Consider the following 14,066-nt stretch of genomic DNA (forward strand, 5'->3'; position numbering starts at 1 on the left):
AGAATAGTGAGTGCAGCTCTGGAGTATAATACAGGAGGTAACTCAGGATCAGTAATGTAATGTATGTACACAGTGACTGCACCAGCAGAATAGTGAGTGCAGCTCTGGAGTATAATACAGGATGTAACTCAGGATCAGTAATGTAATGTATGTACACAGTGACTGCACCAGCAGAATAGTGAGTGCAGCTCTGGAGTATAATACAGGAGGTAACTCCGGAACAGTAATGTAATGCATGTACGCAGTGACTGCACCAGCAGAATAGTGAGTGCAGCTCTGGAGTATAATACAGGATGTAACTCAGGATCAGTAATGTAATGTATGTACACAGTGACTGCACCAGCAGAATAGTGAGTGCAGCTCTGGAGTATAATACAGGAGGTAACTCAGGATCAGTAATGTAATGTATGTACACAGTGACTGCACCAGCAGAATAGTGAGTGCAGCTCTGGAGTATAATACAGGATGTAACTCAGGATCAGTAATGTAATGTATGTACACAGTTACTGAACCAGCAGAATAGTGAGTGCAGCTCTGGAGTATAATACAGGATGTAACTCAGGATCAGTAATGTAATGTCTGTACACAGTGACTGCACCAGCAGAATAGTGAGTGCAGCTCTGGAGTATAATACAGGATATAACTCAGGATCAGTAATGTAATGTATGTACACAGTGATTGCACCAGCAGAATAGTGAGTGCAGCTCTGGAGTATAATACAGGATATAACTCAGGATCAGTAATGTAATGTATGTACACAGTGACTGCACCAGCAGAATAGTGAGTGCAGCTCTGGAGTATAATACAGGATGTAACTCAGGATCAGTAATGTAATGTATGTACACAGTGACTGCACCAGCAGAATAGTGAGTGCAGCTCTGGAGTATAATACAGGATGTAACTCAGGATCAGTAATGTAATGTATGTACACAGTAACTGCACCAGCAGAATAGTGAGTGCAGCTCTGGAGTATAATACAGGATGTAACTCAGGATCAGTAATGTAATGTATGTACACAGTGACTGCACCAGCAGAATAGTGAGTGCAGCTCTGGAGTATAATACAGGATGTAACTCAGGATCAGTAATGTAATGTATGTACACAGTGACTGCACCAGCAGAATAGTGAGTGCAGCTCTGGAGTATAATACAGGATGTAACTCAGGATCAGTAATGTAATGTATGTACACAGTAACTGCACCAGCAGAATAGTGAGTGCAGCTCTGGAGTATAATACAGGATGTAACTCAGGATCAGTACAGGATTAGTGATGCATGTATAGTGACTGCACAGGATGTACGGTGAGTGCCGCTCTGGAGCGTGGCAGTATTACCTGGCTGGGGGCGGGTCTCTCTGGTGAGTGACGTGCAGGTGACAGTAGCCCCGCCCCCGCCCTCCACTTCCGGTGCTGCGGCTGCTCTCGGTCAGGATGATTCGCTCGGTGGAAGAAGAGGAGTCCCGGGAGCTGCGGGTCCTCGCCGGCCTGAAGGAGCAGGGTGAGCGGCTGTGCTCCCCGGAGAGGCCGCTGCTCGGGCTGTGCGGCCCGGATACCGGCTGCTGACTGACCGCCAGCTGCTCCGGGGTCTCTGAGCGGACGGGGCCTCCCGGGGCCGCACTGGGATCACCGCCTGCTGCGGGGCTGCAGCACCATGGACGGGGCAGGGACAGGGCTGCTACTGCTCCCTGGTGTCAGCCATTACTGGGGCTGAGTGCAGGGCGGGGTGATGCTCCTGGAGACAGTCAGTGAGGTGGTAACTGCGCCCCGCTCACCGAATGTCACCGCCTGTCACCTCCTCACCGAATGTCACCGCCTGTCACCTCCTCACCGAATGTCACCTCCTCACCGCCTGTCACCTCCTCACCGAATGTCACCGCCTGTCACCTCCTCACCGCCTGTCACCTCCTCACCGAATGTCACCGCCTGTCACCTCCTCACCGCCTGTCACCTCCTCACCGAATGTCACCGCCTGTCACCTCCTCACCGCCTGTCACCTCCTCACCGCCTGTCACCTCCTCACCGAATGTCACCGCCTGTCACCTCCTCACCGCCTGTCACCTCCTCACCGCCTGTCACCTCCTGTCACCTCCTCACCGCCTGTCACCTCCTCACCGCCTGTCACCTCCTCACCGCCTGTCACCTCCTCACCGAATGTCACCGCCTGTCACCTCCTCACCGCCTGTCACCTCCTCACCGCCTGTCACCTCCTGTCACCTCCTCACCGCCTGTCACCTCCTCACCGCCTGTCACCTCCTCACCGAATGTCACCGCCTGTCACCTCCTCACCACCTGTCACCTCCTCACCGCCTGTCACCTCCTCACCGAATGTCACCGCCTGTCACCTCCTCAATGCCTGTCACCTCCTCACCAAATGTCACCGCCTGTCACCTCCTCACCGAATGTCACCGCCTGTCACCTCCTCACCGAATGTCACCGCCTGTCACCTCCTCACCGAATGTCACCGCCTGTCACCTCCTCACCGAATGTCACCGCCTGTCACCTCCTCACCGCCTGTCACCGAATGTCACCTCCTCACCGCCTGTCACCTCCTCACCGAATGTCACCGCCTGTCACCTCCTCACCGAATGTCACCGCCTGTCACCTCCTCACCGAATGTCACCGCCTGTCACCTCCTCACCGATTGTCACCTCCTCTCCGCCTGTCACCTCCTCACCGAATGTCACCGCCTGTCACCTCCTCACCGCCTGTCACCTCCTCACCGAATGTCACCTCCTCACCGAATGTCACCGCCTGTCACCTCCTCACCGAATGTCACCGCCTGTCACCTCCTCACCGAATGTCACCTCCTCACCGAATGTCACCTCCTCACCGCCTGTCTCCTCCTCACAGAATGTCACCGCCTGTCACTTCCTCACCGAATGTCACCGCCTGTCACTTCCTCACCGAATGTCACCGCCTGTCACCTCCTCACCGCCTGTCACCTCCTCACCGCCTGTCACCTCCTCACCGAATGTCACCGCCTGTCACCTCCTCACCGAATGTCACCGCCTGTCACCTCCTCACCGAATGTCACCTCCTCACCGAATGTCACCGCCTGTCACCTCCTCACCGAATGTCACCGCCTGTCACCTCCTCACCGAATGTCACCGCCTGTCACCTCCTCACCGAATGTCACCTCCTCACCGCCTGTCTCCTCCTCACCGAATGTCACCGCCTGTCACCTCCTCACCGCCTGTCACCTCCTCACCGAATGTCACCGCCTGTCACCTCCTCACCGCCTGTCACCTCCTCACCGCCTGTCACCTCCTCACCGAATGTCACCGCCTGTCACCTCCTCACCGCCTGTCACCTCCTCACCGCCTGTCACCTCCTGTCACCTCCTCACCGCCTGTCACCTCCTCACCGCCTGTCACCTCCTCACCGCCTGTCACCTCCTCACCGAATGTCACCGCCTGTCACCTCCTCACCGCCTGTCACCTCCTCACCGCCTGTCACCTCCTCACCGCCTGTCACCTCCTCACCGCCTGTCACCTCCTCACCGAATGTCACCGCCTGTCACCTCCTCACCACCTGTCACCTCCTCACCGCCTGTCACCTCCTCACCGAATGTCACCGCCTGTCACCTCCTCACCGCCTGTCACCTCCTCACCAAATGTCACCGCCTGTCACCTCCTCACCGAATGTCACCGCCTGTCACCTCCTCACCGAATGTCACCGCCTGTCACCTCCTCACCGCCTGTCACCGAATGTCACCTCCTCACCGCCTGTCACCTCCTCACCGAATGTCACCGCCTGTCACCTCCTCACCGAATGTCACCGCCTGTCACCTCCTCACCGAATGTCACCGCCTGTCACCTCCTCACCGATTGTCACCTCCTCTCCGCCTGTCACCTCCTCACCGAATGTCACCGCCTGTCACCTCCTCACCGCCTGTCACCTCCTCACCGAATGTCACCTCCTCACCGAATGTCACCTCCTCACCGAATGTCACCGCCTGTCACCTCCTCACCGAATGTCACCGCCTGTCACCTCCTCACCGAATGTCACCTCCTCACCGAATGTCACCTCCTCACCGCCTGTCTCCTCCTCACCGAATGTCACCGCCTGTCACTTCCTCACCGAATGTCACCGCCTGTCACTTCCTCACCGAATGTCACCGCCTGTCACCTCCTCACCGCCTGTCACCTCCTCACCGCCTGTCACCTCCTCACCGAATGTCACCGCCTGTCACCTCCTCACCGAATGTCACCTCCTCACCGAATGTCACCGCCTGTCACCTCCTCACCGAATGTCACCGCCTGTCACCTCCTCACCGAATGTCACCGCCTGTCACCTCCTCACCGAATGTCACCTCCTCACCGAATGTCACCTCCTCACCGCCTGTCTCCTCCTCACCGAATGTCACCGCCTGTCACCTCCTCACCGAATGTCACCGCCTGTCACTTCCTCACCGAATGTCACCGCCTGTCACCTCCTCACCGCCTGTCACCGCCTGTCACCTCCTCACCGCCTGTCACCGCCTGTCACCTCCTCACCGCCTGTCACCTCCTCACCGAATGTCACCGCCTGTCACCTCCTCACCGAATGTCACCGCCTGTCACCTCCTCACCGAATTTCACCGCCTCACCGAATGTCACCGCCTGTCACCTCCCCGCTGTCACCACCCCGCTCACCGCCTGTCACCTCCTCACCGAATGTCACCACCTGTCACCGCCCCGCTGTCACCACCCCGCTCACCGCCTGTCACCGCCTGTCACCTCCTCACCGAATGTCACCGCCTGTCACCGCCCCGCTGTCACCACCCCGCTCACCGCCTCACCAAATGTCACCGCCTGTCACCTCCTCACCGCCTGTCACATCCTCACCGAATGTCACCGCCTCACCAAATGTCACCGCCTCACCGAATGTCACCGCCTGTCACCGCCCCGCTGTCACCACCCCGCTCACCGCCTGTCACCTCCTCACCGAATGTCACCACCTGTCACCGCCCCGCTGTCACCACCCCGCTCACCGCCTGTCACCGCCTGTCACCTCCTCACCGAATGTCACCGCCTGTCACCGCCCCGCTGTCACCACCCCGCTCACCGCCTGTCACCGCCTCACCAAATGTCACCGCCTGTCACCTCCTCACCGCCTGTCACATCCTCACCGAATGTCACCGCCTCACCAAATGTCACCGCCTCACCGAATGTCACCGCCTGTCACCTCCTCACCGAATGTCACCTCCTCGCCGCCTGTCACCGCCTCACCGAATGTCACCGCCTGTCACCTCCTCACGGAATGTCACCGCCTGTCACCTCCCCACCACCTGTCACCGCCCCACCACCTGTCACCGCCCCACCGCCTGTCACCACCCCGCTGACTGTCACCACCTCACCGCCTGTCACCTCCTCGCCGCCTTCACCGCCCCGCTCACCGAATGTCACCGCCTCACTGAATGTCACCGCCTGTCACCTCCTCACCGAATGTCACCGCCCCGCTGTCACCACCCCGCCGCCTGTCACCACCCCGCCGCCTGTCACCGCCCCGCCGCCTGTCACCGCCCCACCACCTGTCACCACCCCGCTGACTGTCACCACCTCACCGCCTCACCGAATGTCACCGCCTGTTACCGCCCCGCCGCCTGTCACCTCCCCGCTTCCTGTCACCTCCCCGCTTCCTGTCACCTCCTCGCCGCCTGTCACCTCCTCGCCGCCTGTCACTGCCTCATCTCCTGTCACCGCCCCGCCGCCTGTCACCACCTCATCGCCTGTCACCGCCCCGCTGACTGTGACCACCTCATCGCCTGTCACCGCCCTGCTGACAGTCACCACCTCATCGCCTGCCACCACCTCATCGCCTGTCACCGCCCCGCTGACTGTCACCGCCCCGCTGACTGTCACCACCCCGCTGACTGTCACCACCTCATCGCCTGTCACCGCCCCGCTGACTGTCACCACCTCATCGCCTGTCACCGCCCCGCTGACTGTCACCACTTCATCGCCTGTCACCGCCCCGCTGACTGTCACCACCTCATCGCCTGTCACCGCCCCGCTGACTGTCATCGCCTGTCACCGCTCCGCTGACTGTCACCACCCCGCTGACTTTCACCGCCTCATCGCCTGTCACCGCCCCGCTGACTGTCACCACCTCATCGCCTGTCACCGCCCCGCTGACTGTCACCACCTCATCGCCTGTCACCACCCCGCTGACTTTCACCACCTCATCGCCTGTCACCGCCTCATCACCTGTCACCGCCCCGCTGACTGTCACCACCTCATCGCCTGTCACCGCCCCGCTGACTGTCACCACCTCATCGCCTGTCACCACCTCATCGCCTGTCACCGCCTCATCGCCTGTCACCGCCTCGCTGACTGTCACCACCTCATCGCCTGTCACCGCCCCGCTGACTGTCACCTCCTCGCCGCCTGTCACCTCCTCGCCGCCTGTCACCGCCCCGCCGCCTGTCACCGCCTCATCGCCTGTCACCGCCTCATCGCCTGTCACCGCCCCGCTGACTGTCACCACCTCATCGCCTGTCACCACCCCGCTGACTGTCACCACCTCATCGCCTGTCACCGCCCCACTGACTGTCACCACCTCATCGCCTGTCACCGCCCTGCTGACTGTCACCACCTCATCGCCTGTCACCGCCCCGCTGACTGTCACCACCTCATCGCCTGTCACCGCCCCGCTGACTGTCACCACCTCATCGCCTGTCACCGCCCCGCTGACTGTCACCACCTCATCGCCTGTCACCGCCCCGCTGACTGTCACCACCTCATCGCCTGTCACCGCCCCGCTGACTGTGACCACCTCATCGCCTGTCACCGCCCGCTGACTGACCACCTCATCGCCTGTCACCACCCCGCTGACTGACCACCTCATCGCCTGTCACCGCCCCGCTGACTGTGACCACCTCATCGCCTGTCACCGCCCCGCTGACTGTGACCACCTCATCGCCTGTCACCGCCCCGCTGACTGTGACCACCTCATCGCCTGTCACCGCCCCGCTGACTGTGACCACCTCATCGCCTGTCACCGCCCCGCTGACTGTCATCGCCTGTCACCGCCCCGCTGACTGTCATCGCCTGTCACCGCCCCGCTGACTGTCACCGCCTGTCACCGCCCCGCTGACTGTCACCGCCCCGCTGACTGTCACCACCTCATCGCCTGTCACCGCCCCGCTGACTGTCACCGCCTCATCGCCTGTCACAGCCCCGCTGACTGTTACCACCTCATCGCCTGTCACCGCCCCGCTGACTCTCATCGCCTGTCACCGCCCCGCTGACTGTCACCACCCCGCTGACTGTCACCACCTCATCGCCTGTCACAGCCCCGCTGACTGTTACCACCTCATCGCCTGTCACCGCCCCGCTGACTGTCACCACCCCGCTGACTGTCACCACCTCATCGCCTGTCACAGCCCCGCTGACTGTTACCACCTCATCGCCTGTCACCGCCCCGCTGACTGTCACCACCCCGCTGACTGTCACCGCCTCATCGTCTGTCACCGCGCCGCTGACTGTCACGACCTCATCGCCTGTCACGGCCCCGCTGACTGTCACCACCTCATTGCCTGTTATCGCCCCGCTGACTGTCACCGCCCCGCTGACTGTCACCACCTTATCGACTGTCACCGCCCTGCTGACTGTCACCGCCTCACCTCCTGTCGCCTGTCACCGCCCCGCTGACTGTCACCGCCCCGCTGACTGTCACCGCCCCATCTCCTGTCACCGCCTCATCTCCTGTCACCGCCTCTTCTCCTGTCACCGCCTCTTCTCCTGTCACCGCCTCTTCTCCTGTCACCGCCCCGCTGGCTGTCACCGCCTCTTCTCCTGTCACCGCCCCGCTGGCTGTCACCGCCTCAGCTCCTTTCACCGCCCCGCTGACTGTCACCGCCTCAGCTCCTGTCACCGCCCCGCTGACTGTCACCGCCTGTCACCGCCTCACCGCCTGTCACTACCCCACTGACTATCACCGCCTCATCTCCTGTCACCGCCCCGCTGACTGTCACCGCCTCATCTCCTGTCACCGCCTCATCTCCTGTCACCGCCTCACCGCCCCGCTGACTGTGACTGTCACCGCCTCTTCTCCTTTTACCGCCCCGCTGGCTGTCACCGCCTCAGCTCCTTTTACCGCCCCGCTGGCTGTCACCGCCTCAGCTCCTTTTACCGCCCCGCTGACTGTCACCGCCTCATCTCCTGTCACCGCCCCGCTGACTGTCACCGCCTCATCTCCTGTCACCGCCTCATCTCCTGTCACCGCCTCATCTCCTGTCACCGCCTCATCTCCTGTCACCGCCTCATCTCCTGTCACCGCCTCATCTCCTGTCACCGCCTGTCACCGCCTCACCGCCTGTCACTACCCCACTGACTATCACCGCCTCATCTCCTGTCACCGCCTCATCTCCTGTCACCGCCTCGCCGACTGTCACCGCCTCGCCGACTGTCACCGCCTCGCCGACTGTCACCGTCTCATCTCCTGTCGCCTGTCACCGCCTCATCTCCTTTCGCCTGTCACCGCCTCATCTGTCACCGCCCCGCTGACTGTCACTTCCTCATCTCCTGTCACTTCCTCATCTCCTGTCACTTCCTCATCTCCTGTCACTTCCTCATCTCCTGTCACTTCCTCATCTCCTGTCACTTCCTCATCTCCTGTCACCGCCTCATCTCCTGTCACCGCTCCGCTGACTGTCTCCGCCTCATCTCCTGTCTCCGCCTCATCTCCTGTCGCCTGTCACCTCCTCATCTCCTGTCACAGCCCCGCTGACTGTCACCGCCTCATCGCCTGTCACCGCCCCGCTGACTGTCACCGCCTCATCGCCTGTCACCGCCCCGCTGACTGTCACCACCTCAACGCCTGTCACGACCCCGTTGACTGTCACGACCCTGCTGACTGTCACCACCTCATCGCCTGTCACCGCCTCATCGTCTATCACCGCGCCGCTGACTGTCACGACCTCTTCGACTGTCACGGCCCTGCTGACTGTCACCACCTCATCGACTGTCACCGCCCCGCTGACTGTCACCGCCCCGCTGACTGTCACGGCCCTGCTGACTGTCACCACCTTATAGCCTGTCACCGCCCCGCTGACTGTCACCGCCCCGCTGACTGTCTCCGCCTCATCTCCTGTCTCCGCCTCATCTCCTGTCTCCGCCTCATCTCCTGTCACCGCCCCGCTGACTGTTACTGCCGCGTCTTTTGTCATCGCCTCATCTCCTGTCCCCTCCCCGCCGCCTGTCATCTCCTGTCACCGCCTGTCATCTCCTGTCACCGCCTCATCTCCTGTCACCGCCCCGCTGACTGTCACCGCCTCATCGCCTGTCACTGCCTGTCACCGTCACCGTCGACTGTCACCATCACGCCTCATCTCCTGTCACCGCCTGTCATCTGTCACCGCCCCACTGACTGTCACCGGCTGTCATCTCCTTTCACCGCCCCGCTGACTGTCACCGCCTCATCTCCTTTCACCGCCCCGCTGACTGTCACCACGTCATCTCCTGTCACCACGTCATCTCCTGTCACCACGTCATCTCCTGTCGCCGCCTCATCTCCTGTCGCCGCCTCATCTCCTGTCGCCGCCTCATCTCCTGTCACCGCCTCATCTCGTGTCACCGCCCTGCTGACTGTCACCGCCTCACCTCCTGTCGCCTGTCACCGCCTCACCTCCTGTCGCCTGTCACCGCCTCACCTCCTGTCAGCGCCTCACCTCCTGTCGCCTGCCAGCACCTCACCTCCTGTCACCGCTGGCTGTCACCGCCTCTTCTCCTGTCACCGCCCCGCTTGCTGTCACCGCCTCAGCTCCTTTTACCGCCCCGCTGGCTGTCACCGCCTCAGCTCCTTTTACCGCCCCGCTGACTGTCACCGCCTCATCTCCTGTCACCGCCCCGCTGACTGTCACCGCCTCATCTCCTGTCACCGCCTCATCTCCTGTCACCGCCTCATCTCCTGTCACCGCCTCATCTCCTGTCACCGCCTCATCTCCTGTCACCGCCTGTCACTACCCCACTGACTATCACCGCCTCGCCGACTGTCACCGCCTCGCCGACTGTCACCGCCTCGCCGACTGTCACCGCCTCGCCGACTGTCACCGCCTCGCCGACTGTCACCGCCTCATCTCCTGTCGCCTGTCACCGCCTCATCTCCTTTCGCCTGTCACCGCCTCATCTGTCACCGCCCCGCTGACTGTCACTTCCTCATCTCCTGTCACTTCCTCATCTCCTGTCACTTCCTCATCTCCTGTCACTTCCTCATCTCCTGTCACTTCCTCATCTCCTGTCACTTCCTCATCTCCTGTCACTTCCTCATCTCCTGTCACTTCCTCATCTCCTGTCACCGCCTCATCTCCTGTCACCGCTCCGCTGACTGTCTCTGCCTCATCTCCTGTCTCTGCCTCATCTCCTGTCTCCGCCTCATCTCCTGTCTCCGCCTCATCTCCTGTCGCCTGTCACCTCCTCATCTCCTGTCACAGCCCCGCTGACTGTCACCGCCTCATCGCCTGTCACCGCCTCATCGCCTGTCACCACCTCAACGCCTGTCACGACCCCGCTGACTGTCACCACCTCATCGCCTGTCACCGCCTCATCGTCTGTCACCGCGCCGCTGACTGTCACGGCCCTGCTGACTGTCACCACCTCATCGACTGTCACCGCCCCGCTGACTGTCACCGCCCCGCTGACTGTCACGGCCCTGCTGACTGTCACCACCTTATAGCCTGTCACCACCTTATAGCCTGTCACCGCCCCGCTGACTGTCACCGCCCCGCTGACTGTCACCGCCCCGCTGACTGTCACCGCCCCGCTGACTGTCACCGCCCCGCTGACTGTCACCGCCCCGCTGACTGTCACCGCCCCGCTGACTGTCACCGCCTCATCTCCTGTCTCCGCCTCGCCTCTTGTCACCGCCCCGCTGACTGTTACTGCCGCGCCTTTTGTCATCGCCTCATCTCCTGTCCCCTCCCCGCCGCCTGTCATCTCCTGTCACCGCCTGTCATCTCCTGTCACCGCCTCATCTCCTGTCACCGCCCCGCTGACTGTCACCGCCTCATCGCCTGTCACTGCCTGTCACCGTCACCGTCGACTGTCACCATCACGCCTCATCTCCTGTCACCGCCTGTCATCTGTCACCGCCCCACTGACTGTCACCGGCTGTCATCTCCTTTCACCGCCCCGCTGACTGTCACCGCCTCATCTCCTTTCACCGCCCCGCTGACTGTCACCACGTCATCTCCTGTCACCACGTCATCTCCTGTCACCACGTCATCTCCTGTCGCCGCCTCATCTCCTGTCGCCGCCTCATCTCCTGTCGCCGCCTCATCTCCTGTCACCGCCCTGCTGACTGTCACCGCCTCACCTCCTGTCGCCTGTCACCGCCTCACCTCCTGTCGCCTGTCACCGCCTCACCTCCTGTCGCCTGTCACCGCCTCACCTCCTGTCGCCTGTCACCGCCTCACCTCCTGTCGCCTGTCACCGCCTCACCTCCTGTCGCCTGTCACCGCCTCACCTCCTGTCGCCTGTCACCGCCTCACCCCCTGTCAGCGCCTCACCTCCTGTCGCCTGCCAGCGCCTCTCCTCCTGTCGCCTGCCATCGCCTCACCTCCTGTCGCCTACCAGCGCCTCACCTCCTGTCGCCTGCCAGCGCCTCACCTCCTGTCGCCGCCTCGCCGATCGTCACCGCGTCATCTCCTGTCACCGCGTCATCTCCTGTCACCGCCTCGCCGATCATCACCTCCTCATCTCCTGTCACCGCCTCCTCTCCTGTCACCGCCCCGCTGACTGTCACCACCTCATCGCCTGTCACTGATGGGGGGGGGCTGTGGGGCTGGTGACTGTTGGTAAGGTGGTCACAGTCTGTGGGGGTGGGTGACGGTCAGCGGGGGCGTGTGACAGTGAGTTGGGGGTCTCTTGCTGTGTGCCGCCTCTGCTGTCTGTTTTGTGATTCACTTTTGGACTTTTCTTCTTTTTCAGCCATTGAGAAATATGAGGAGCTTAAGAGTGAAAATGAGAAGACGAAGGATGAGGTGAGGGCGGCGGCGTCCTGTCGAGGAGGGCGGCGGCGTCCTGTCGAGGAGGGCGGCGGCGTCCTGTCGAGGAGGGCGGCGGCGTCCTGTCGAGCAGGGCGGCGGCGTCCTGTCGAGCAGGGCGGCGGCGTCCTGTCGAGGAGGGCGGCGGCGTCCTGTCGAGGAGGGCGGCGGCGTCCTGTCGAGGAGGGCGGCGGCGTCCTGTCGAGGGCGGCGGCGTCCTGTCGAGGAGGGCGGCGGCGTCCTGTCGAGGAGGGCGGCGGCGTCCTGTCGAGGAGGGCGGCGGCGTCCTGTCGAGGAGGGCGGCGGCGTCCTGTCGAGGGTGACCAGCTCTGTGTGCGGGGAGGTCCAGTGTGGAGGAAGGAGGAGGCGGCCTCCGGCTGAACCTCTTGGCTCTGGCCTTCTCGTTCTGATCTGTATGGGGGTCCGGATCCTGTCCTCAGCATTGCATCTGCCGTAGTCGTGGTGGTCCGGTCGCCTGTTACATTGGTATTTCTGTTCCTATGATGCAGGTGTGAACAGAGCCTCTGCGGAGCGGGGGAGGTGCGCGGCACTGAGGTTGGGTGTCCTTTCTAACTTGACCCCTGGTGCTGTGACGTGCGACTGATCCACGGCTACTGCCACGTGCTCTTATCTGCGGTCACTGGGAGAGGCTGTATGACACCTTACACACACAGCGCCCCATGTAACAGCATGGCCACCTGGAGGAGGGAGGGGCGGCGGTGACGGGATGACACCTGGAGGAGGGAGGGGCGGCCGTGACGGGATGACACCTGGAGGAGGGAGGGGCGGCCGTGACGGGATGACACCTGGAGGAGGGGGGGGCGGTGACGGGATGACACCTGGAGGAGGGGGGGGCTTTGACGGGACGACACCTGGAGGAGGGGGGGGCGGTGACGGGATGACACCTGGAGGAGGGGGGGGCTTTGACGGGACGACACCTGGAGGAGGGGGGGCGGTCCTGGCTTCCGGCCTTGTCTCCACGTGGCTTGTTCTGCTCATTCTGGGGATGATGCTGACGATTGGGGCAGTAATTGGCCTCTTACAGTGACCCCCATATACCTGCTGTGGCCACTGACAAGGCTTTGTTCTCCTGCTGTAATCGTGGGCTCTGATTGGCTGCTGTGCGCCCCCCGATCTCTCCGCGTCCATCTGTCCTCCGCTGGTTGCGCTTCTTTCATGTCACAATTTCAATCTGTTTTCTGTTTTTTTCTTCAGTTTGATAAAGTCAAACAGGAACGAGATGAGGCCTTCCGAAAGCTGGAGGAATTCAGCAAAAGTAAGTGAACCCTCTTCGCATGATAATCTGCTGCATCATCTGCGCGGACGCGGCGGGAGAGGAGCGGTGCTGCACGGACGCGGCGGGAGAGGAGCGGTGCTGCGCGGACGCGGCGGGAGAGGAGCGGTGCTGCGCGGACGCGACGGGAGAGGAGCGGTGCTGCGCGGACACTCGGTGTCGCGCTCCTGATGTAATCAGTTGTCGGAGTCCTCTCCCCCCCGTGATCGGTGCTCGCTGTCGGCTCAGTGCAGTCACATTGTGCGCGCGGACAATGGTGAGCGGCGTGTGCTCCTCGAGTGTTATGGGAATCATGTCGTCCTGTCCACCTGGCGCTTTTTGCAGGATAATGCTCCTCGTGCCGCGTACCTGGAGCGCTGCCGCCGCCGCCCTGCCTCTCTCCATCCTTTGTCAGCTGCGCTGCCTCTCTTCATCCTTTGTCAGCCGCGCCTCTTGTTTTCGAGGTGTCTTGTCCTGGTCTCGGATACTCCGGGGGCTGCGGGATTATGAGTCCGTGTTTACGGAGTGTGAAAGGCCATTATCCGGATAAAGAGCCGCGGCCTTTGTGTGTGTGAATGAGCCCCGTCCGCGGGTGCCGCCGCCGCCGCGCTTTGTGCGGGATTCTGCACCGAGCAGCTGCATTTCTCAGCCCCACTGCTTGATTTCACAGCTTTCTGGAAATTGCTTCTATTCACTGCGCCTGGATGGAGGGGGCTCCGGGGGGCCGGGGGGCTTTCAGCAGACAATCATTTCTTTTCAATTGGAGCCGGCGAGGTTGATGAAAACATGGCCATTTACGTCTAATGATGAAACGACAGCGGCATCTGCAGC

At 61.9% G+C, this 14,066-nt stretch overlaps 1 protein-coding gene across 5 annotated transcripts in view; it reads left to right on the plus strand.

Moving 5' to 3' along the window:
* The first annotated feature begins 1,338 nt into the window (after positions 1-1,338).
* SHTN1 (shootin 1) overlaps positions 1,339-14,066 on the plus strand; it is a 134,735-nt gene continuing 122,007 nt past the window's right edge. For 3 of the 5 annotated variants that reach the window (XM_073684609.1, XM_073684610.1, XM_073684611.1), the window contains exons 1-3: positions 1,339-1,495; positions 11,907-11,959; positions 13,178-13,238. In XM_073684609.1, coding sequence (XP_073540710.1) covers positions 1,429-1,495; positions 11,907-11,959; positions 13,178-13,238 — 181 coding nt within the window. In that variant the 5' untranslated portion in view covers positions 1,339-1,428. The remainder of the gene's footprint in view (positions 1,496-11,906; positions 11,960-13,177; positions 13,239-14,066) is intronic. The other 2 variants (XM_073684612.1, XM_073684613.1) reach the window with 2 other exon arrangements.

Source organism: Phyllobates terribilis, unplaced genomic scaffold (genome assembly GCF_046119375.1).
Source record: "Phyllobates terribilis strain yellow unplaced genomic scaffold, ASM4611937v1 Scaffold_5__5_contigs__length_657084704, whole genome shotgun sequence".
In the NCBI taxonomy this organism is placed as follows: domain Eukaryota; kingdom Metazoa; phylum Chordata; class Amphibia; order Anura; family Dendrobatidae; genus Phyllobates; species Phyllobates terribilis.